This window comes from Passer montanus, unplaced genomic scaffold (assembly GCF_014805655.1).
Source record: "Passer montanus isolate IOZ18808 unplaced genomic scaffold, ASM1480565v1 scaffold10, whole genome shotgun sequence".
In the NCBI taxonomy this organism is placed as follows: Eukaryota; Metazoa; Chordata; class Aves; order Passeriformes; family Passeridae; genus Passer; species Passer montanus.
The window spans coordinates 24,359,366-24,385,359 of record NW_024356505.1 but is presented as its reverse complement, the minus strand read 5'-3'; the positions used below and the strand labels follow the sequence as shown (position 1 = coordinate 24,385,359).

Sequence of the window (25,994 nt, the reverse complement as noted above, 5' to 3'; positions counted from 1 at the left end):
AAATAATTTTAATACAGGACAGTTGAAACTTTTGGCCTCACTGAGATTGGTGATATTAAATACTTTTTCTGAAATACAGAACACTCCATTGCTGATAACACAAGCAGATGAGATGAAAAGGAGATGAATGTTGAGTTTGCTTTGGGCAAAACACTTTATCTGTGCATCTAAGCTGGTACTGGAATAAACCCCAAGACCATAACAGAAATTGTTTTTATAATGTCCCAAGACATTAATCCTAGTTCAAGACATTAACAGCTGTGGGAATCACAGACATTTTAGGTTATCCCACAGCAGTGGTTGCCCCCCAGTGACACAACAGCACCACCGAGCTCCTGCCATTTGTGTATCTGCATAAGCAGTGCTGCTCCAGAACCATGAGAGTGTTTCCTCCCTCCCTGGACAGCTGGGCAACAGCCTGCACTGCCTTGGCAGGGAGAAAAATACACAAGAAACATGCATCAATTGACACTTAACAAGACTATTGAACACAAGCAAATCAATTATCACTGCTTTGCACAGTCCAGGTGGGTGCTGATGTGTCTTAGCTAAAGGTGGCTAGCTCACAAATAGAGCAGGCTAGGTCAGCTGATATTCATACATTATGAATTATATTAGACCTACTAATCCATGCTACATCAAATGTGGTGATAAAATGCATATACCATGGCTTTTGCCAACTGCTGCAGTCATGGTTATGAACGTTTTTTCCTCTGAAAAGAATAATTTCTGCCTGCTCTGTTAATTATTCACCTTCCGTCAGCATTTTTAAATGTATGTAGCTTACTCCTCCAGAAATGAAACCTGTAGATTTTTTTGCCAAACATTGGCATTGTTGTCCTGCCAAAAACTGTAACAGGAACTTGAGCCTTTATGCCTGCACTTCCTGCAATGATAATAGTTTTGTGCTAATAGCTCCATTCCTCATTTCTCTTTTACCTAGATTTCAAGTCCTGTGCATGAATTAACCATTGCAGAAATAATGTAGAATAAGAATATAACTGTTTGAAAAAATGAAAGCTTGATTCTGCATCTCTTCACAAGTGGAAAACATAATTAGTACTAAGTTCTTATCAGCAGTTTAAATTAAAACTATTTAATTGCTCAGACTTCAATGCACTGTTTTACAATGGTTGAGTTTTCAATGTGCTCTCTTGAGTTCACAGACAGTAAATTTTTGCAGCATTTGTTTTTCATCACATTCACATGTAGGATAAAACAATATGCCTTAAAGAGAGGGTCTATCTGTCAAAGTCAATCTAACATCTATCAAGGTCTTCCCCTGTTTTCAGTTTGGTCGTGTGCCTTGTTTATCCAAGCATGGGGTAGCTTTCCCCCTCTCATCTCCCTGAGGCATGGATGCAGCTCTTGGGTTCATTGCAATAAGCTCCTCCAGTGAAAAGAGTGGCACTCCTGTGTGGAGAGCTCTGGCCATGAGTGTGAGCACTCAAGCCTGTTTCAAGTTGCCCACAGGCAGGTTCTCATTATAAGGTGTTATACTTGATTTAAAAGGAAAGCCATGCAGCAAGTTAATGCCACCTAGTGAAACCACATTGTTTGGAATGGAAATTGCAGGGTCCAGCTGGCATCATGTGCAAGAAATAAAAAACACTGCTTTGGCTGCCAGGACAATATACGCATATATATATATATCTGAGCCAACACTAAAATTTGGTAAATTCAAGTGAAGACCTCATTGTAGATTTCTGAAAATTATATGTTTTAGAACAAAAATCAAATATGAAATCATTATCCAAATCTGTTTGTATTCAGACAAAAACCAAAAACCCCAGCCAGCCTTTAAGGATTAAATTCATCTCCTCTAGTTGCTACAAAACTGTGCACAGTACCTTGCACTTGTTCATTAGGGATCGAGGCCAGGTTTCCTCCTAAATTCATGCAAGCTGTTCGTGCAGCATGCCAGGTAACACGTTCCTCTTCTGTAGATCCAAATATTTTGTAACACTAAAATATGAACAAATTCACTATATATTATCTTCACTCCAATATCCCTCAATTAATAATCATTGTTTTAAATAAAGCAGGATGGGGAAAAGGCAGTAAAATAATGCATTTATCTGAAAAAATACATTCAAATTTCAATGAGCTTCTGTGTTGGTCCAAATTCTGTATAAAATTAGAAGTCTCACTATAGTGTTTTACTCAACTACTAGATTTGATCTGAAATCTCTAGAAAATTAGCAAATCCTGACTTTTCTGTAAACAGCTAACAGTGCTAAGTTACGCATGACTGATCTTGGTCTACCTGATTAATAATTTTATTGTACAACACATACCATGTTAGTAAAGTTAAGGAAGAAAAAATGTAGTCAGCAAAAAGGATTATGGTTTGCTTTAAAAACACCAAGATCAAGGCATCAATACTGACTAAATATGTATCAAAACATCTGAGAAGCTGACTAGAGAATTGTCTTTCATTAACTGTGACTGAACTTGCTTCATTAGAAGCATCAGAAAAGCATGTTTCCTGCAAAACAATGGATGGGCAAACAAAGAAAAGCATGCATGTATCATAGCTCTCTGCATAAAAATAACATTCTATTTTAATAAGAAACAATATGATTTAAAAATTCCCTTGTTTTCTATTTAATGCTTTGCCAAATATCCAGCAAAGACCACAATTGTTATGGTACCTTGTTACGAAAAGAAAGCCAAGTTGGACGACATCCTCTTGGACTTGAAAATGTTGTTGGAGGAACAGTTGAATTAATGGAACTGTTGTGCCTTTCACATATGTAGGGATTTGGATAGCCACAGTTTATATCATTCCAAAATCCTGGGTGTAAGATAAATGGGGAACTGTATGACACCACATCTCAAGTTTGTTAATGGAAATCCGTTTCAGTCATTCTCACATACAGTGTTTTTAGTTGAAAGATAAGATCAAAGCTGTCTCTCAGATTATTATCATTCAATATCAGTGTCTAGGAAAAATATGTCACTTTATACATATTATAATTATGGAACGTTAACAGCTTTGTAGAGCCAGGTACTAGAAATTTCATAGTGACACGTTAGGTCAATTTTAATAAAAAATATAAACAAGCAATTACAACCATAGACCTCTGGCCAGAGACCTCTATCAGATCTTCCCCACGTTAGGCTTCAGATAAGCACAAGAGTACGAAACTATTAAGTCCTGTAAGTAATATTATGGTCTACTTAAATTACTTTTTGTAAAAGAGAAAAAAGAAAAAACAGGAGGAAGGGGTGCTTCTCAGAAGAAAAAAAATGTTGTGATGCAAACACACAAATAATGAAATTCATGAAAGCATATACAAAACTCACCTAAATTCTTATACATAACAACACAGTTTTCATCATTATTTGCAAAGTTAGGTTCATGTGGTGCCCATGCCAAATAATTCACTGGAGTGCCATCCATCCAGCTTAAGAAAAACAATTCAAAAAAATGCTTCTTTAACATAAAATAGAACTTCTTTTATGTTAAAAAGTAACTTTTTAATATGCTTAATATAGCTTCTCATAGTAAAATGTACAAGGTTTTTTGACCAAATTGCCTCTTTACTAGTTACACTAAACTTACTCTCTGCTCAAAGACATACAAGGTGAAATACCAACATTGAAATACCAAGCTGAACATCCATGTAGATTAGGCAATGAAGAACAAAATTGTAACCAGAAAAATTATTACAACACATCTTTCTAGTGGTCTGCAAGTGACAGAGGTGCCCAGGCCCATCCTTCAGACACATGCACAAGGTACTTAAAAGTATATTCATCTTGGGGTCCCTAAGAAACCGGCAAGGCAGAAACACTTCATTTTCAGAGTCTCACCTAATATTCTAATTACCCTCTGGATGTCCCTCACTGTTACTGTGGACTATAAGGAGAACTGAGAACTACTAGGCACCTATCCTGGCACTTCAAACACAGACTGAACTGAATCCAGGCCTAAATTAGCATAACCTGTCAAAAACAATGTGGTGCTGCATACTGACATTCAGAAAGGCTTGCAGAAAACCTGCTTGACTTCACAGTGCAACAGCTATCATTGTTCTAGAAAAAGAAAATAAGTTTCATTTGTTCCTTTATTAGAGTCTGTTCTCAACAGTTAAGGATGGGGTAAAAGAACATTTTTACCTACAAAAAGTCTTATATATTTACAGTTAGAACATCTACTTATATTTTCAGTATAAATCACATAATAAAGGAAACTAGAATTCCTGACTAAAAATTCGAAATACATTAGCTGCATTGTAATTTTTTGTCTAGCTTTGAGCAAATTCTTTTTAGGAAACATGCAGCATTTCTTCTGGATAATCTAGAGCTAAATTAAGATGTAATTAAACCACTTGGGAATACAATCATTTTTGAATTATGACTCAAAATTGGGTATGACCTACCTTGTACGTTGGTCAATACTCAGTTGTAAACCAATGAAATATGCATCCTCTTTGCCATTTTTCAACATCTAGAATGCAAAAATTGTAATTGTACAAATGCCCTCTATTGTCATATAAACCTATTATGTTACTGATGAGTAATATACCTCTAACTGACAGAGGATATGAACCAGATATATTCTCTAGCTACAACATTTAAGGTAAAGCAGCTCACAGCTGACAGCTCACAGTCAAACTTCACCATTGGCCAAAAAGTGTGATCACTGTATCAACACCTCCCACATTTTACTCAAAAGCCACTGAAATAGCAGCTATTGCACAGTCTCTGCAGTGGACTTTAGCTGACTAATTTCTTGCAAAGACAAGCCCCTTACTACATTTTGAATATGTATTGATACATGTCCTTGTGTCCTCTCACTGAGACTCTTCAGCCAGCTCAGGAAATGTTCTGTGTAGTTAAAATATAACTTTTAAGCACATTCCTGATTAAAAATAAGTTGACCTCAGCCAGCATAAAAAGCAAACAATTCCAGTTATATAGGAAATAGGATTTCAAAGGTTTTTTTCATGGCACAATCCATGTCCCAGTTTCTTCTCTCTCCATACTTATATTCTCATAAGAAGGAGGCAAAGAAGCAAACTTGAGGACCAAAAAGGGACTGCTAGGTAGACAATAGCCCAGATAAACAGTTAAGATCTAAATCAAATGTTCTGTGTTGCATGTAAGTCAATCGTTGCTTTGATCCACTACTTAAGATATCCTACACAATCATAACTCATCAGTGCAATATTTTTTGCTAAAATAAAGCCACAGATCCCTTAAAAGTTAGCATTAGATTATTCTTTATACTAATCTGGCTTAGTGTAACAGCAACTTCACTATTAAAATTTATAGGGGAGAACACCATGGTGAAAAGGATCTGTGCCCATGCTCACTTGTTTTGGATGGTTTATTCCATAGTATTAATGATTTTTCTTACATATCGCCAGAGGAACTTTCTTTCACTTTCGCTCTCAATGACAGAAAGGTCTCCAAAGTTCTTTTTGCAGAACTCACGACCTTTTTCCATAGGAACAGTCTCCGTGCTGAAATAGTACTGTTTGTCTTCGTGTATAATCCATCCATCCTCAGTAGTCCTGTATTCTGTAAGATAATTGCCAAGCTAACTATTCTGCTCCTGAGATACAAGAGTCCTCCTTAATCAAATTTTAATGCTTTTGAACACAAACACACACAAAAACAATAGCAGTAATACCTACCGGGTGTAGGAGATTCTGTTGGTTCAGGCTTCACACTTGCCCCTGTGAGAAAAAAAAATTTATTATGATAGTATACTTTCTGTCTGAAGAGAAGATATTTTCTGTGACAGACAGGCATGTTTTAGTACTGACACTGACTTTCACAGTTAGCAATGGATTCAACACCAAAATGTAGAAGGAACTAAATAACCTAAATCTCCTATTTTTGGTATAATATTCAATTTTAAATATGTAGTCTTGTTCCCTGGGGCTATTCTTACATGCAAAGTATTATAAATACCTGTAACTTTACCTGAATCAAGTAATTTTTTTGGTCATTGAAAGCAGTAAACCTTATGTCCCAAAGCACTACCTCTGTTAAGACAATTGTCCTGGGTCTCCATCTCTCCCTCTTCCCCTGGCCACAAATACTTGTATTCTGACTTAAACCAGAGGCTACAGCAATGCAGGCTGGGTTATCATCTGATGGGGTTCCCTAACTACTACAAGATGAGGTTCTTTCCATCTTCCTCTTGTTGAGAGTAACTTCTACCCTGATCTTACAAATTTCCCTAGATAAAATCTCACTGAAAAAGATCTCAAGAAATTAAGTCATCCTTAATGAAAAGAAAAACTTTAGGCTAAAGAATTCCTGTTTGTTTTTGCTATGGCATCATGGAGATGGGGTCTTAGATGCCATCATTAGTATCTCAGGAAAGGAATTTATTATACAGAAAAACTCTGTCAGTTTAGGCTTACCAATTAGTTTTGTACTAAAATGTAATCTTACTAGTAATGACATTTATTAAGAAAATCTATGCCTAAGAAGTTATCTTACCAGTAAAAGGCAGAGCTGATATTTATTGTCAATAATCTAATGCAAGATCTTTATTTTGCTCCTCTCCATCCCACTATAAGAATGCAGTAAAACACTTAAATGTGCTGCACTTTCTAAAAAGCTCAAATTTAGATAGATGCACTGCCAGTGAAACTCAAGTGTTCTCTAAATTATAAATATTTTCTTGATATCTTTAGTAAATAAAAAGCATCCGAACACATATTTCATGAGAATTAAGCAAGTAATCAACATGTGAATATAGAAATAAAGTATCTTGAATCCAAGGTCCATCCTTAAACTACACATTATTATTAAAAAAACCAGCACCTGAAGCACATGAAGGATGGAACTATTCTTATAAAGACATTTTCAAATTTTTTATTTCTTAAAATGAAGGTAAAAGTCAACCAAGAATATCTTCTTATTACACTAATACACAGGAGTGAGCAATACCTTTTCTTATTTGGCAAATCCATCCATACATATAATCACAGTGCCTGTCATTCCAAAGCATGCTGGAATCACCACTGATCTCTGTACAAAGTTCAACTCCTTGATAATTATTTGGTTCTCCAAAGCCCCAGTTTTCATACCTCACCTGTGACAGAAGAAGTTTTGTGAAGATTCTGTTATATGGAAATAAATTAAGGGAGAGGGGGAGGAGACAGCATCAAAGCACAGACATACAAATTGTTCCTATTGTCAGGTTAAAAACTTAGAAGGAAATGAGAATCCTCCCATGCAAATGCTGACATTTCAAACTTTTTTCAGATTGCAGTTTAGGTAACAGTTGTTTTTGTACACACTTGGAAGAATAGAAACATTTTTGATGGGACCTAAATTCTTTAAAATATATTTAATTACAATGCTGGGGCATGCTACATCTTGATATTAAACTAATTAAATATACAATATGAGTAGAATAGGATTTCATTTAGATGCAATAAAAATGTTGACATTTGCCTCAGAGGTATTACTGCTATTTTAATTTTCCTATATAAAATCCAGTTTCAGGTTTCTGTACCGTAAATCCCCATCAATATATCTTGACCAACCTTGTATCAAGCAGACCTACATCTCCAAAATCACTTTCATTTCTACAGTTTTATACCTTAGTTTAAAGTTCAGTAAGTCCAACTGGCATTAAAAAGTGTCTTCATCTCCATGGAATGTAAGCCATTGCAGATAATGTGCAAAGAAAAGAACAACTAAAGAAGGACTATTTTACAGAAAAAGTCCTCACATTCATAAGAATATCCTTTTTGTCTGTATGTATTTAGTTTCCTTATTGATTCAATGTGTATCTTCTTATCAAAAATCTGTACATTTTAGCCAAAAATATCAAGCCATGAAATTGCTATTCATTAGCTTGCCTAAAGAATGCACAATACAGAGGATTATGATTAAGCATAAAAATACACAGAAACACACACGCTACACATAAATAAGAAGCACAGGGAATGCAAAATAACAGTTGTGGAAAATTAAATTACTCACTGGAGATCCATCACTCCAAGCAAAGCCATCATCAGGATTCAAGTAGTATAAACCCATCCAGAAAGTCTGGTGGTAATAGCCATTGTTTCTAAAAAAAAAAATGTACCAATACTAATAATGGCATTACAATATTTTTAACAATCTCTCCTTTACTACAGTTAAGAGTTCTCTAATGATAACTTAATGCTGTTAAAAACAATAAAAACCAAGGTGGAAATAAATTAAAATGCAGCTGCTTCTAGCTGTTATCATTATGCATTAACTCAGATTGAAATACAGATCAAGAAAACTACCAGATACAACTCCTGTACATAAAGTGGCTTAATACCTTCATATAATGGTTCACTGGATACTCTTGCTCCATTTCTCAACTCCTCATTTTCTCTGTAAAGGCACTTACAGCTTTCAAACAGAGAGTTGTTTTCTGCATTTGAATCACATTTTAAAAACATCAACTAATCGTTGTTTGTAAGCAGACAGACGTTACTGATTAATCTGAATATATTCAGTTAATTTGTGGCAATTATGCATCTGAGAATTCTTCCTTACTGTAAATACACAACTGGGATTCTAGTATGGTCATAGCATTTTGCAGGGCCATGATGTTTCAGTCTTGCTTCTTGGTTAGCCAGGGATGTACAAGATCCTCAAGCCTGGTTTATTCTGGTTGTATTGCAAGTGTTAACTTTTCACCTTATTTAGAAATCTCACACCTGTTTTTTGCAGTCCAGGGACTTACTAAACTTATTTACCTTCCTTATGTAAGAAAAAAAATAATCTGAAGTTTCCTCTTTTTTATTAGTTCATAAAAGTGACAAAAAATCAACATATTATCCAGATTTATTAAACTGTTACCATTTTTGTACACTTACGTGAAAACGACTGGCATGTGCAGTAATTTTATAATATCAACAACTCCACAGTACATAGCTTTACTTGAGATGATAAATGTTGCCTTAACTAGATATCTTGCCAACACCATTTCAGCACTAGCTTTTGAGGTGGTTGCGCCAGTCATTCTTGCCAACACCATTTCAGCACTAGCTTTCAGCACAACCACTTCATCAGCTCTACGCTTTTGCTGTGTGTTTGACACAGACACGTAAAGCAGACTGGCTTATGCAGAAGCAAATGCAAAAACAGCCAAGAGGAAATACTTCCAGAAGCTCTGGAGGTGACTGAAGTGACACTCACGCGATGGAGCGCCATATCGCGTACTGCTCCTCCTTGCCGTTAATGGAGGCCAGGTCTCCTCCTATGGACCGGCAGAACTCCTGCGACTCCAGCCACGTCTTCTTGTGCTCTGCTCTGGAAAAAGGCTGAAGAGACCATCTCGGCATCAGACAAAACGGACCATATAGAGCACAAGATCAAGAAATATTATCTACCCCAAAGCAATTGATTTACAGTTCTATTCTGTGGGGATTACAGAAACTCTGAGTACAGGGCTTAGCAGTGTTCTCTGTGAAACACAGGCTTGGAATTATCTCTTTAAGTCAAGTCAGCACACTGCACTGCTGATGGGAGTGTCTACTGCAAGACAACAACCAGACCACAAACCAGAACTGGAATTTCAGAACAAAAGGTCAAACCTGAAGATTAGTCTTTAACAGAATAAACAAAACCATGAGCATTTCATTAGAAAGGAAGACTTTTACAGATTATCTGGAAAAAAGATTATGAAACAATAGGACACACATATGCCAATTTTTATTGGGATTACAGAATATTCTGAGTTGTAAGAGACCCACAGGGATTGTCAAGTCCAATTCTTAAGTGAATGGTGCATAATGGGATCAAACCTGCAACCTTGGCATTATAAGCACTATGCTCTGGAAAATTGAGCTAATCACATGTATGTGAAGCAAATAGAAACTACCTTAATGCAGAAATAACCAACCTACTTACTTTGAAACAGAAGCTAATACGATTGCTTGACTCCCAGCCTTCTGGACACTGGGGAATAGGAGTTGTTGTGGGAACAGGTGGAAGTGTCACTCCTTCTGCCCACACTTTGCATATGAACTTTGCTTTTTCTTCACATTTTATTACATCCCATAATCCACCTGCTTTTCCAGTCCTCATGGCAACACAGCCTGGCTTTCTTCCTGATTGTAAACAGGAATGCACAAAAATGCCATTTAGGGTGTTTTAAGAAGTTAGAAAATTTCATATTGTGTCCTGGCAGAAATGAAGTCATTGTACAGAGTCAAAAATGTTTCTTATGTTAGAGCAGGTCCCTGGGAGGACCACAAAAATGATCAGAAGGCTGGAACACCTCTCCTACAAAGAGACGCTTAGGGAGTGGGCTTGTTCAGCCTGGAGAACAGAAGACACCAGGGAAACATTACCTTGACTACTCAATATCTAGAGGGTGTTTATAAGGTGAAGACTTTTTACCAGAGCTCATAGCGACAGAACAAGAGACAATAATTTTAAAATGAAAGAAGGTAGATTCAGATTGGGCATAAGAAATTAATTTTTTTTATTATTATGAATGTAGTGAGTAATTGGAACAGGTTGCCTGGAGGTTGTAGTTGCCAATTCATGAAAGATATCAAGGTCAGGCTGGACTTAAATTTGAGCAAACTGGTCTAGTGAAAGCTGTCCATGGCAGCAGGTGGGGACTAGATGGTCTTGAAATGTTCCTTCAACACAAACCATTCTGTGATTCTATGATTCTAATTCATGAAGAAAAAAAAAAAAAAGGAGGAAAATATCTGTAGTTCATCCTCTCTGAAATACTGAATTATGCCTTACACCAAATCATCTGCAGTGGCTGACTCTAGCTAGATCATAACCTTAGATCTAGAAAGAATCTCTAGAAAGAAATTCTCCCCTAAAACTGAATGTAGTTAGAGCTAGTTTCTCAATGTTTTTCTAGTTTGACCTAAAATTTTCAAGAACTAAATAGGTATATATAAGCCTACACAGCCTTACCACTTCACCTGATACATTCAAATCAGCAATTAGGTACTGGAATTAAACAGAATCAGAGGACCTCCTGAAAGGCATATGCAACATACCAGAAATTTGAACACCAATAACCATCCACTTTCTGATGTGATCATGTCAGATTAAATGACCTCCCATTGTTATATTTTGGTCCTTTTGTCATGCCTTACAATCCCATTTTCTCTAGGATTCAGAGATGCTTCATGCATGCCGATATCCCTCACACTCAGAATGTGCAGTGAACAAGTGTGCTATGAGATGCAGCTGGACTTCCAAGGAGGGTCACTAAGCCTGCAGAGGTTGCTCCTCCACAGCAGTACAGGCACAGACTCCCCCAGAACAGTTGTAAATCAGAGATTTGGTCTCAATGAGAACTTTCTTCCCAAACTCATACTCAAAACTCATTTCCTGCACTTGGCAGGAACTTACCAGCCTCACTGGGTTCTTGGGGAGAGCAGCCTGATGTATTTGGAAGCCATTGGCCATTATGTCATCAAGAGATCGCTAAGGAAAAATCTTCAAGCAGTGAGCAGCTTATTTTGGGCCTTGGACCCATTAAACAGCACAGAGTCATACCTACCAGGCATTTCAGAATTCCAGTGTGTAAATAAGACAGATTCACTATTAGACCACTTGAATGTTCCTTTTTCTTCTACATCTGAAAGTCCAATCCAAAAGTATCTTTCTGTTTTCAGTCCAACCAGGCTGGTCAGATAGGCTTGTTCATATCTGTTAAAAAGAAATCAGTCAATAAATTAATAAATTTAATAAGTTAAATTTATTTTTTAAAGTTGCAAAATGCTTGTTATTTTCTCAGAATTACAGCTGCGCCTTCTTGAAAGCCCAGCTTGAATGAATCTTCTTTAGAAAAGAATATAACAAAACCATTAAATAATAGATACTTTGTAAGCTTTGATATCAGAGTATTTTGCTTTTTCTCAAATGTCCAGTGAATAAGATGGCCTAATTTTTGACTGAGAGGAAATTGATGGTAAAGAAGAAACCTGACATCCCTTATGTTTTATACCACTTATTTTGTGAGTTTCTAGTACTCTTGTATTTCATTACTTCTTGCTTCAGACAAATCCATAACTGAAAAAGGAATCTCAGCATTACTGAAGTTAAAAAAAAACTAGAGACTAAAGCAGTATGGTACTAAATTATAAAACTAAAGAACACTGTAAATTAGATCCAATGATTGGGCAAGTCAAGTTATATTTAGCAAACAAACCTATGTAGAGATAAAGCCTGTCATAGTTCACTATGGTGTTTGAACAAACATCTCCTAAGAAATCAGAGCAAATAAAAAAAGTCTCCTCTTAACAAGGTGTAGTCAGAAGGCCACATTAATATTAAAACATTTTTATGGCAGCTGCAGTGCTATGTTTATAGAGCCACCATTTGTGACAGCTGGAGCTCTCACAGTAGAACATACCAATTTTGATTTTATAGAAACAAATAAGAGATTGTGTAAAGCATCAAGTCATCTGCAAGAAAAATATTTTGTTTCTTAAATTATTTATTTTTCCTATATTTCTCATAGAGTAATGTGCACCACTTCTCCAGAAATTTTGCACACACTGAACCCAGACTGTGCCAGATTTTCAGGTACCAAGTGCTTTACATAATTTGATTTCTCAATTAATTTTTTTTCAGTACCTCAATTCAAAGACCAGATAGTTGGAAAGTATATCATCTTGCTCATTTGTACTACCTTCTGAAAGAAATTCAGAACCATATCTCTTCATTTAACAATCAAAATTGGATTCCATATTCCTTACTCAAGTTAGCCACAAAAATTAAGAAGTAGAAGATATAGTTCTGCTTTTATTTGACAAAATCATCTATATCAATACTGATTTCACAGCCATGACCTACTTTCAGTATTAAACAGATTCCTGGATTTGAATTTACATGTAAAAACTGTGAGAAGTTCTGTATCAACAGATAGGTGTCCTCTGAAGCTGGATTTTTGGCCAGTCAGAGTCTTTATTCTGATAAGTGGGTGATGCTAGAAGTCGAATCCTCATGTGACCCCCTGAGACAAGTAGATGTTTACATACCTGTCTTCAACTGTTGTTAAAAAAGCCTGATGCCTTCCACAGGTTTGATTTGCTTGAGAAAATGTTACAAATGTATTTCCAATGAAGTAACAATAAAAACCATGTCTTTTCCAGCCCTATAAAAATAAATGTGAAGGGATCACAGAGTGAAAGGGAAAAGGAAACAACAAAACAGAAAACTGATTGGTACCACCATTACCTAACCACTAGTCAAAGGAACAATGTAACTGAAAAATTCAGAGTGGAAGCAGGTAGGATCAAAGCTTTTTAGAATTTTGTTCCATAAAATAATTTTTCATATCTAATTAATTTTCAATCAATGTATTCCACTCACAAAGGGATGAGAGATTTTTCTGTGCACTTTTTTGCACTCAGAACAGGATTATAGCCAGGACATAGGCATCATGAAATCACAAGGACAGTCTTGAAAAGCAAACTTCAGCTTGAATTTTCAGAAAGGGAATGACATCTCAAACAAGTTTGTTTATTCTTAGTTAACATCAAAACTCACTCCCAAAGTTTTGTCATTCAAATACTGTTTACTCAAGAACATGCTTTTAGGGAACTTTGCTGTAATCACCCACAGTTCACAAAAAATTTCTTCTGATGGTTTTTAATTTCTCACTTTTAAGACACTTTTTTTTCTACAGGCATGCACTTAGTTCTGTAGGCAATGGTAACATCTGTAAGTATGAGGAACCCTTTATTTCCTCCAACACTTGTAAGGATTCCAGGTACTCTTTACAAATACTGGGAATAATCATCATATACTTTTTCTGAAGTTGTGTAAAGCAGACTTGGAAGAAATGGCAATTTCTTCAAGGACAACAAATACTCAATAAGATTTCCTAGGGCATAATAAATTTCAGTAGTTTCTAGTAATTACTAGGTGTTATGTCATTAGAAAGCAAGCAAGTAAAAAATAGATCTGTTGACAATTCAGAAGAAGCACCATAGATTAATTTTCTTTGGCGGTGGTATTCAAAGTAGAGAGCACTGCCACGGACAACAGCAAAGCCCTGAGAACAGTATTTAGACAGGGACACTCTTCCTGCTATGAACAATTTTGTAGAAAACTGGAGCCAGAGCTGAAGTGAAGCTGATGGTACAGGCAAATTCCTTAGGGAAGCTTGAATGCCATCAAGGATAAATGGTCTGCTTCAGGGATAACAGGTTTGAGATTTGCTTTAAGTTCTGGAAAAAGAAAGTGAGTATTAAGTGCCAAATGACAGTCATAGATTAGATTTAGTCATATTTAGTCATTCTGCAATAGAAATGAGAAGGCAAACTCTTCTGATTATGATGAAACAGAACTTATTTTTCATGTTTTTTCTGCCACCTAAGTGACAGTTTCTCTTTTTTATCATTCTTAGCAGCCTATTCAGATGAGACAGCTTTTTCTTCACTTACTCTCTGGCAGCCCATGTCAATAGTTTCCTCTTCTGTAGGAGCATCTGACATAGGTTTTCTTTTACAGATGTAGCCAATTTTCTTTTCACAAGAATGGTCTGCCCAAAATCCATCCTAAACATACAAACAGAATCTCAGTCAACTGGGCTTTAACCTCCAAATAAAGCTGGTTTATATTTCCAAGTATTTAATAATTTTTTGCTAGCTTTCAATGGAGAAAATCCTTCATCTAAGTTCAATACTTAATTCCAACATCATTCTTATCTCACTTCTTCTGGAGCTGATTTACCATTGACTTACACTTTCTTTGATTATTTACTCTTCTTAAAAGCAATCATTTGTTAGTGACTGCAATATACCCTCTTTACAAACACTGCTGATTTAATAATCATGTTGAAGGAAAGGGAGATATCAGCTATCCTCAGAGAAACACAGTCTAACAGCAAAAAAACAATACCAGAGGACTGCATTCCTTAGTTAATACTTACACAAAACTTTGAAGATGTGAAAAGTTCTTTGTCAAAGTTAGAATTAATATCCTTATTCCTTATACTGCAGGTTCTCAGAAGAAACAATGACATTCAGTGGAAGTTGTACTGAAAGTAAGGAACATCACACCATGTTCCCAAAATATTTTACGTACATTTTGACTGAACAGATGAACTAAGGTATTAGGAGACAAAGAGAAACTTGTGCACCATTCACCTGTGCCTTGAAGACTACACCTTTACAACTGTAATTTCACAGCAGTTGATGGCAATTAGTTTTTTTTTCCATTTGTTTTATTATTTGAAACCACCCTCCCTGCCAAAAATGTAAAATAGTCATAATCTTAATACACAGACACTTGTGCCACAATATTCCAAGTTCTCAGGACACTCAACAAACCCTGCTTCCAGGAAAAACTCTCCAAAGCTCAACACTTCTGCTTACAACAACAAAGCCATGGATGTTCACCTGGTGCTTGTGTCTGTCCTGTGCTTACTGCAAGGAAAGTCCATTGGTGGTTGTCACATCTTTCCCTACCATGTCTTTCTCATAAGGTTGGCAGACCCTTCAAATAATCACCCAAATCTCTGACCATCTCAGACTGGGAGAAACCAGCTTTGCAAAACCTTCAGACTTATTCAACACAGGAAAATCTACTCTGAAGCTGTGGGTCTCCGTAGGCACAGAGTTTGTGGTAATTGGAGTGGGGCTGAGGTGAAACCTCTTCTCCAATGGGCACAGCTGTGAAAAGCAGGTCAACAGCATTGACAGCAATGGGCCATGGAGTGCCCAGGGGCACTGACCAACACCAAAGGGAACAGAGGGCCCACAGGTGCAGTGCATAAACATGAGGGGTATAAAAGGTTGGGCTAAAGAACAAGAGGGGTAGATGTTTGAAGCCTTCTGATATGACAGGATATTATTCTCTACAGGCAGACACCTAGTGCCTTCTGATGAGGTATGGTGTTAGTCTGCGTGGGTTGAAGCATTGTGATGTATGTGATGCTCTGTGTGTCGTGGCCATCTTGACTCTGACCGATGTGACAGGTCTCTAGTTGCAGGAAGAACATTTGCTGCCTTTCTGTAAGACACGTCTTCAGTGGGAAGTTCATGCAGTAATTTCTAGATACTTCTTACCATGTCTTATGAGCTGCCTTTTGCAAATATATCTCTGTTCTCTTACTTTCTCCTTAGTTAAACCCAAATGCTTCCTTGAAAAAGGTGGTGGTACAGACAAGGCCAGGCTTTGTTCCATAAACTAAGTGATAGATTCAGATGGCTTCCACCAAGGACTGATTAACCCAAAAATATCAACAATGAAAACATAAAGTACTTAAGCAGGTAAATGTCAACAAATTGAGAAGGTCAGCTTATAGTTGTGCATTGTTAACTTTGCAAAGTAAGAAAATTCCTTTGGTATGTGTACCTGCTTTTTTCCATCCTGATAAAATAGGCAAACTCTAAAGGAGGTGGTAAGTTTGATACTTTTACCTCTTACAAAAAGATCTGTCTGTGTACATCAACACAAACTGACTTTTATACTCAGTATTATCTTTGTTCCTGTAATACTCCTAGGCCCCTGATCATTGCCAGATTCCAGAAGACAGCCCTTTCAAAGCAGCCTTTAAGTTGTAGGTATAAAGTCACTCAGGAAGGGCTTTCACTAATGCCACTGCTACTTTACTACATTCCTCACAGCTCTTCATGTGCAGTGCAGATACACACACAGCAATTAAACCACCCAGATCCAAGATTTATAACTTTGTCTAGAAAAATTAAATTAAGATTTCTATTTTCTTCTAAAGAGAGTACTTCTCTCTGGCATCAATAAAAATTGCTAGTGCAATTTTTTGCCGTGAATCCCATACTCAGTCAAAACAAAAGCCAAACATATCCAAAATGTCCTTTTAGTTTCCTGAAGAAACACATTTACATGTTTGTCTGCTTCCTGGTGTAATTATAAGATTCTTTTATTGAAATCCAGAAGTATGAATCTTAGGGGCAGTTGCCACTACTTGTCTGCTTCTCAGGGAAGTCACTGAAATTTTCTGGAAACTTCAAACAGAGATCCTTCCTCAAAAAATTAATTCCTGGCTCCAAAATAGGCTGCTTCAAGCAGTAATATCTCCATTTTCAAAATTATTTTTTATTTGCTCTTGCATAGAAAAAACTAAAAATATAAAGGGAATCGTAAGACAATTTAGTCAATAGCTATGTGACCTTTACCTTTCCCTTCATAACAACACAGTCCTCTTGCCTGTTGTTTGCATGAGTGGGTTCTCCACGAAGCCACTTAGTGTAGGTGACAGGTGTTCCATCACTCCATTCAAAATACATCTGAACCTTGAGGTCATTCAACCCAATCCACAGCTCATCAGATGGCTCTAAAACATACAAATAACAATTCTGTCACATCATGTGAAATTTCTTCTTTGCAGAAAAGAAAAAAATTATTCTCAGGAAGTTGACAAGGCAGCCAGGAAATTAGGGTTCTCAGCCTCATAGAGGTCAGACTGATTCTCATATACCCACTCCAGTCATCAGGAAAGGCCACTCATCAAAGTGGCAAAAAAATAAGGGTGTTCAATTTCATAGAAACAGCCAAAATACTCCCTTTTCTGAGTTATACTGCAACACAACTATGTTCATGTTCTTTTCTGATTCAAAATTCTTTTAATGAGATATGAATAAACACCTAAATAAAACATTACCTCCCCTTTTCCTCCTAGTTTTAGTGTAGTGAAGAAAGAAATGTCCTATTTTCTAATGCTAAGACAGTGATGTCTTTTAGAACTGAAAACCAGAGTACTTGCAAGTTTTTCCATTATATGTGTTCCTATATTTTATTTCAGAATAAAGTGAAATTAATGTTCATGTTGGATTCACTTTACACGTAAAAGAGTTAGCTGTAGGCTTTTGTCTCGAAGGAAACTGCAGGACTGGTCAAGGAATTTACTTCACACTGTTTCTGAGAGGTTTCCCATTCTGGCCAACTGATACTGCAAATATCACCCTCACAGCTGGTCACTTGAATGACAGAGAGAGTCAAGTCTCTGTCCTTTCTCCTTCCCTCCCTGAACTCTCTTGCTTTTATTACACCTAAATGTGATCAGCCCTCATAGCTCATCCATCATTTCTTACCATCTCTGCACCCCTAAGCCCTCAAATTCTCAGGCTCCATTTTCAACCACACACCTTTACCCTTTCTTGCAGACTGCATTTTATGCTCAGAAGTCTCCCAAAATTACATTTCAGTACCCTTGTTTAAATTGTCTTCTGGTAACACATTGAAAGCTGATCCAATTCTACTGCCCATCATGTTCTCATTCCCTCCCTGCCCACTGTCATCCATGCTCTTTATTTTTTATTCAGTTACCTCTTAAAATCTTCCTGTCCATGTTTACTGAGCATTTAGCACAGAGAGCCATTGTCGATGCTCAGATCTCCTACAGTGGTGGGCTCACACCATGGTAATATGAACAATAAACAACATTCTTCAACAAAATAACTACATCAAAACCATCTAAATAAGCAATGTAAAAAAAAGGCAGGAGTCTCTTCCTACATACCATTTTTTCTCTCACTAAAAACTGCTGCTTTTTTGCAATCATCTCTACAGCTGTATGACTAAACACCAAAAGAAGTTTTTTTCCAGCAATTTGTAAAGCTGCTTCCCATTCTCAGTCATGCACTGGGCCACATTTGTGCCATGTCACATGCTGGACTTCCGTGTAAACATCCAGAATGCACTTCTTTATTCTTCATGTTCCTCTCTAAAGTTCTCCTTTGTGGGTGATGCCAACAAAAGCTCAGCTACCATGACAATATTCATCTCATTGTACCCCTTCTTCCTTTGTTTTATCATGGGACTGTGAATTGTTTGGCACAAAGATAGACTTTTGTTCTTTCTGTACAGCAGTGGTCTGAGGCAGACAAGATTTTTCTAGTCACTGCAACACATGGCATTCTCCTCTCAGTGGTGAACAAGGGTCATCTGACAGTCATAAATTGTCGTAAAAGGCTTCTTTAGTTATTGTAATTTTATTCCTCTGAAAAAAATGCTTTCAAAATAGTCTATTGCAGCTAGTGTGTCATTTGTGAGAAGCCTGGTTTCCTTCAGGATTATTTGCCTTTAAAAAACACTCAATTTTACAAAAACAGAAGAGCAGTTAGTTCGGGAAAGGTCTTTTGAGGAGATACCAAACTATGAAATAACCTACTTTGCGTATGTAAGGTGAAAATACAAGTAGTTTCCTTTAGAACCTAACTTCTATCAAATGTCCTAATGTCTCATCAAGAGGTCCCATCTTTCCTTAGGATATCTTTTGAAAGAGTAAAAGTTTCATGGAAGAACTAGTCACTCTTTCAAGAATGTGAAGATAAGCACAAGTTGCTGTGGAGGTAGCTAGGATACAAAAGTAAAGTGCACCAGCTGTTTTATGATTTCCACTCCAGAACTGCTGCTATGCTGCAGCTCAAAGCACATGGCTACACTCTAAGTGAAGGATAAATTAACTCATCTTTACCTGGCACTGAAAGCACACATAGGATCAGTCAGTGCCAAGAAGCACATGTAGGTATGAACCAGCTTCTTCCATCAAAAAGCATTTAAGCATTCCTTCAAGCAAGAGCAGGCTCACGTAAAGCAATAGCAACCACGAAATTGCCTCACAGTCAGCATGGCTGCATTTTCCTAATGAACACATCTTGCACCTGCAGACTAACTTGCCTTGCAACAGCTCAAATATGTGCTCACAAACCAAGCACATAAATATTGTACTTGATATGGGGCACATCTGAATCCATATACTGGGACAGATGGATTCTTTTTTTCAGGAGAAACACAACCAGCATGACTTGAGACACAAGGGCATAGCAGTGTTAATAATATGACACAGATCTTCCCAAACTGTCTTGGACCAGCAGACCTCACTTCCCCCCATTTATTTTTGAATGTCAATCATAAAATCCTTTTATGTTATTAAAAAGTTTTAAATTGCTTTAACGTGTACAAAAGAAGAAAGGAAGGAGAAGTAGACCCTAAGAAATAAGAGTTTGGAGATAATACAATTTGCGTCACTGACCACAGCTTTTTAATGGCAGTAAAGCCTGTTTGGATTTTGTGCTTGTATTCTGTGTTCTTGTTTTCTCTGATTTTTTACTTTCAAACTAAAGTCCTTTTGTGCTGCGATCTGGACAATTATAAGATATTATTATATCCTCTTCTGTGTTTTATCTTCCTCTAATTTTTTTTAAATTCAAAATGTAGCTCCTTCGCACCCTGTGATCAGGACAATTAGTGTTTTTAAACAGTCTCCTCATTTTATTAGCAGGCAAGACATGTTCAAAACACCTTTACTTAGTATATATAGATACATGTTATTGTGAAAAAATACTCACGGTACCCAAGTTGAGAAATAACAAAGCTGTATTCTTCAACATTATGGATGCTTGCCAGATCTCCATCTTCTTTCCTGCAAGATGTTAAGGCATCTTTCCATATTTTGGGGTCCCTATGAATTATGTAACAGTGACCAGCATATGACATCCATTGGTCAGGACACCTAATAGGGACATTAGTCTCTGAAAAGAAAAATTGCCATGTAGAGTTTCAGAATTCTGTTCTTAACTAAAGACTAGACATCACATCAGAAAATATTTAACAAATAAATTTAATCATAGATTTTCTTCACAAAGAACAGCAGAGATTAAAAATATGCACAGTGATAAAAATCTGCATGAATGATTAAAAGCTGAAGCTTCCACACTGTTTTTAAAGAACACTACAATTGCAAACAAGTGCTTGCAACTTGAGAAAAGACAATTAAAACACAGTTTTGTCTTTTATAGGCATGCATATATATATATACTAAAATGTAAGGTCTGCAGAATGGTGCTTTATAGTTTTTCTACACTGATTTTAGCACCTCTCTTTAGCCTCCATGTTATATATTAAGAACTTGACTTTACAAGATATATTTATGAGAGTAATTATTTTCAAAAAAACCTAGGCACTTTATGGATTAGCCCACCTGCTAGACTACTGAAAGGAATACCTGATTATACATAATCCTAAAAGAACCCAAATAAGACTATTTAGGAATCATTTTCAGAAACTTAACTGGGAAAATTATGTTGTCAAAGTAAACAATTTATGCTTAAAACTTGCTTTCAGAAGCTCAGTAGAAGAGCACCAGGGTATTGCCAACAAACACATTACTGCTCAGCAAACAATTCAACCTTGGGAGGAGTGCCACCCTAATGTATAACAAACAGGGTATTGCTGCTGTAGAAACAAATTATAATTCCTGCAGCTCTTTATTTATAATCAGCAGATGGTTTAGCAAACACCAATATATAGAGCAGAATGATGACAGCAGGTATACAGAAATTCTGCTGGCAAAAAAACTATCTATCAGAAGGAGCAACGTGTTTGTTTAACAGTGTGATGTATCCCATTGAAGTGTTTAAATAGGCACCCAAACTCATGACCAGTCAGGTCCTTGTTGCAGGCACATACTCAGTTTCCACTGGATGATACTGATGATTAATAGATACTTAGTGTCATGACACACATTCCTATTATAAACAGTACCTACTCTTTCAGATCTGCAACTAAAAAGTGCCAGCTCATTCTTACAAATTTTGAGTAAAACTAAACTTTTTTCCCCAGGACAAGGGGCTCGATGCTTGGTCAGAGACTTCTCAAGTCTGCCAAAGGAGAGGAAAAGGTGAAATAGAGGGTGGGGGAACCCCAGGAAAACAAAGTGAACGTAGGTGGTGATGCTGGGAGAAACAAGCAAGTGCAGAGGTGACAAACGCTGCTGTAGAAGTTAGTTGATGCTTCAGACAGCCGCCTAATCTCCCTTACACCTGGTCTCAGCTCTGAGCATATGCATTTTACAGTGCTTTGCCACAAATCAGAGAATACACAACATACCGTTCTGCAAACTACAAACACTGCATAGAACAGAGATCAGCAGTTCAGACAACAGCCACAAAGAGTCACAAAAGTATTTATGTCTCAGTGAGTCCATGAGCATCTCTTTTTCAATTGCATGCAGACTGTGACAATATTACTCACTGAACAGTAAAGCAACTATGGCAGGACAGCAAAGCTTTTTCTTGTAGACCCAGTAACAAGAGGGAACTTATTGCAGGCCACAAAAAAAAAAAAAAAAAAAAAGGCTGTTGATTGTCTGGTTTCTTTGTGTAAGTCTTATTGAATTACATTGCTGGGGATTTCTTAGTACAAGAAACTCTTCAGTTCTTCATTTCAGCTACTCAGCAAAATTAACTCTGTTCTTCCCCATTCTACTTTTAAAAAGACTAGTAGACAACTCAAAGTGATCCAGTGTACGTTTTCATCCTAATGGAAACAAGTACTACTCCCTGGACATCATCATTTCACTTAAACAAAAGAAGCAATGCAAATTATCACAAATAAAAGGTAAAATATATTACATTAACATTGAAACAATATTATTCCAAATGTCAAGCTGATAAATTTATTGGCCTGTAACTGTAGAATAGTTATTCCTCAAATATAGAGCAAGTACTCTTATGAAGCTGACTTGCTCTTGTAAGCTTAACTTTCTGAAGTCTGAAAACTCTCACAGTGCTTGACTTGTGTGTCTAAAAGAGTGAAAGAACTAGCTGAAGTCAGTCTCATGATTCTGACATTCAAATTTCTCTCTTAGCCCCATCCTATGTGCTCTGATAAGACAGAGATGCACAGCATCTCAGCAATAGCACTAAGAGCATTTACTCCTTCTAACTTACTATTTAAAGAAGCATTTGTGAACAGTACTTTAAGATCACCACACTTTTTTGGCTTGCGATAAAATCTGCGTTGGCAGTCACTTGGTGGAGGTAGATAGCCTTTCAGCATTTTGAATTTGAGATTAACACATTTCTATTAGCACACTTTGCTGGGTTACAGAACAAACGCTCTGTAGCCCGAAGATACATTCATGTACAACATGATGTGGCCCCCTGCTGGAAAAAGATAGCAAATAAACAAAAACAAAATCCTGCAGGTGTTTACTTTGTGAAAATCCATCTGTAATGAAAAAAAATATTCTGTAAAGATTTTTTCCCTACTTTGTTCTGAACACAAGTATGATTACATTCTGCTGTAAAACGTTCCTCTGTCCCCTATACTGCCCTGTTAGACACAATTATAACTTCTAGGGTTAAAATTTCAAAGGCTTTTCTTTGTGTTTAATGTCAAGTGAATAATGTATGAAGTGCATGTATGAATTTGGAATTAATTTATTTCTTAACTCAGGAAAACATATTCTGCCATAAGTTCCTTTACACGTTTAGAAGCTGAGGGCACCCAACACCTTGCATGATTCCATGCTTACTCCTTTTATTACTTCCCCCCATGGGACATTTTGGAAAATACTTTACTAAGTGAACTCCTGCCAGTCTCTGGTTTAGCTGTCACAGTGTTTACTCAGCAACTTCTCTTTAATTGAAAACTTTTTTTCTCTTCCTTCAATTTGCTGGTAAACTTGGAGGGTAGAGGTGGGGGTTAGGAACAAAACCCTAATGCAAAAGAGAGTAATGACCATTAGACACACACCCCCCTCCAAAAAAAACCCCTGAATTTAAATATAAATAATATAGCAGCCTGTCTTAATCTGATATTATATTTATAGACATCAGTGTTTCAGAACTGGTGTATGAAACCTGAAAAGCTGATCAGTAGCCAGCAAAACAATCTAAAACAACCTATATAAATGAAACTAATTTGGGTATCACCTGTGTACATTTACTAACAAATCTTTACATATTTAAATTAAGAAATAATTTTAGCACACATTGAAGTCTTCACAGCTAAGGAAATGAACATACTTGATTTCAATATCAAATCATCAATTATATTAATTAATATGTATTTCAATATCTAATTAATGAGACACCAGCTAATTCTTGGGTTTTTTTCTCTTTGCAATAAAGCAAAAAAAAAAAAAAAATTAGGCAGAATTTTCTGTCCCAATTGTCTTTAACAGGACGGATTCTACATTGGCAAAAGCAGAAAAATATTAAAAAACATCCACTGTTTTTTAAGCCAAATATCAAACACTGATTTTCCAAAACATCTGCTTTGCAAGTAGTGATGCATGTTAATACATGAACTGGAAATCTAGTTCCAGTTTAGCCTTCTGCTTCTGAAGCCTATATAAAATAATATCAGTGGATTTAAGAGATACAGGTATGACCTGGAAAAAGAAAGGAACTAGGAGTGATGAAACAAAGGAGGAAGTTACAAGATGTTTATAGTACACAGAGATAATAAGGAAAGTGGTCCAAATAAATTTATTTCTCTTCTGTCTTTTTTAAGTATGTGAGGCAAGTTCCAGAGTTATGTTTCTTTCTTCTAAAAAAGTGTATATATATATATATATAATTTAAATAATGTCATAAATAATTGTATAAGCTTTTATATGTATACAAATAAATATTTTCATATTTCTATGTAAATTTTTCTATACTTATAAGACACATAGATACATTAAAAATATCTAATTCAAAAGAATTTTAAAACATTCTTCTGCTCCTCTACTGACTTGCTGCAATTCATAAGTAGTAAAAATTACAGGAAGAAGTGGGTTGGTTTCATTGTGCACATGGGGCTTCAGACAATTACATCATTTAAAAACATTAAATTCATTTTTTATTATTTTATAATCAGAATCTGACAGTTCTGCTTGGTTTTGGAAAAGAGTTCTAAATTGCAAAACTGTGGAGTTCTCAAGACAATTGAAGATTATTACACAGGAGATAGGGAGGCCAGAGCAAAAAAGAAAGTACACACCATTTACTTTTAGAGGGAATCTTGGTCAAACCACAGTCTACAGAGTCCTTTGCTTAGTTTTACTACATGCAAGAACACCTATTCCAGTTACAGTTAAAAAACATTGGTCATTAACAATTTGTTGAGGGTTTATTACCAAACCTACCTCTAGGAATAATGAAAGAGTCTAAAGTAGCATTTCCTCGTTTACAAATATAGCCAAGTTTCTTATCACATTCCCAGTTCTCCCACTTAGCACCTTTGCCAGGATTCAATGCACCACAGATTTTTCCAGGTTCTGGAGAAGGATGGCCTTAAAAAGAAAAAATAAAACAAAACAAAAAACTACCACCACAAATCTCAACAACATAGTATAAGCAGAACATGGTCATCCTCCCAGCTCTCACATTCCCTTCTGGTCCATGCTTCGACCATAAAATGCATTAACACACAGACAGCTGTAGTACTCAATGGTTCTTTAGCCTGGAGGGAGAAGTTCATTCCTTTAAGAGAAAATTTTTCCACAGCAACCACAAGTTGCAAATTCATAATTTAACATCCTCTTTACACGTTCAAAGTCCTGGTAGGAGGTATTACAGTGTACGTGTTTATTTTCTTTGGGATTTTTTCCTTTTCTAAATGGAGAATGTGTAAGCTCCAGAGGACAGTTTTTAGATTAAAAAATTGTTCTGTAAGCTAGTCAAATTCTGTACTTGGTATAAGGAAAATAATAAGTGATTATTTTGCTGGTGTGAACTTCCTGTTAATTTGTCTAAACAACATGACAATATCAAGATATTTGTATATTTTTTGTTAGAGTTGGTTATCTTCTTCCCATAGGAGAAATAGATATGCTTCAAAAATACAATTTTGAATTGTTTTATTGCACAAAGAAATTTAGCTATTGGCAGCTAGATAACCAAAATGTCTAAGCAAAATCCATTTTGTTTAAACAGTTCCTTTTTATTTGTTTATTTATTTAGGGCTAGTGAGAGGAAGAAGTTTTCACAAATTCCCTTAAAATATGTTAATGGAAAAGAGCCAGTTCTTAAGCAACCAGTGTAATGGGGATGAGACAGAGAATGGCTGAACCAATGTAAAGTCATGAAGGAGACAGCACAAATATAAAATATGTTATATGGACATAAGTGTAGAGTATTAACTTTTAATGAAATTAAGGACTGTAAGGACTTAAAGATAAATGAAGTCCATTTTTGTTACATCAAAACCCAACTTAGCTATTTAATTTTTTACAGTACAACTGAGTTGTCTGCAGTTTTAATAACCATGAACAGCTCCTTTTGCTGCTC

The 25,994-nt window shown here is 36.2% G+C and overlaps 1 protein-coding gene across 2 annotated transcripts in view; it reads right to left on the bottom strand.

The window, feature by feature from the left end:
* MRC1 (mannose receptor C-type 1) overlaps window positions 1-25,994 on the bottom strand; it is a 52,532-nt gene that overhangs the window by 12,439 nt on the left and 14,099 nt on the right. For both annotated transcript variants that reach the window (XM_039708204.1, XM_039708212.1), the window contains exons 6-21: window positions 24,851-24,997; window positions 20,280-20,462; window positions 17,106-17,263; window positions 14,391-14,504; window positions 12,981-13,096; window positions 11,498-11,646; window positions 9,871-10,070; window positions 9,157-9,281; window positions 7,963-8,050; window positions 6,919-7,063; window positions 5,649-5,690; window positions 5,369-5,532; window positions 4,389-4,456; window positions 3,310-3,410; window positions 2,655-2,797; window positions 1,851-1,965 (exon numbers count right to left, since the gene is read on the bottom strand). In XM_039708204.1, the coding sequence (XP_039564138.1) occupies window positions 1,851-1,965; window positions 2,655-2,797; window positions 3,310-3,410; window positions 4,389-4,456; window positions 5,369-5,532; window positions 5,649-5,690; window positions 6,919-7,063; window positions 7,963-8,050; window positions 9,157-9,281; window positions 9,871-10,070; window positions 11,498-11,646; window positions 12,981-13,096; window positions 14,391-14,504; window positions 17,106-17,263; window positions 20,280-20,462; window positions 24,851-24,997 (2,058 nt within the window). The remainder of the gene's footprint in view (window positions 1-1,850; window positions 1,966-2,654; window positions 2,798-3,309; window positions 3,411-4,388; window positions 4,457-5,368; window positions 5,533-5,648; window positions 5,691-6,918; window positions 7,064-7,962; window positions 8,051-9,156; window positions 9,282-9,870; window positions 10,071-11,497; window positions 11,647-12,980; window positions 13,097-14,390; window positions 14,505-17,105; window positions 17,264-20,279; window positions 20,463-24,850; window positions 24,998-25,994) is intronic.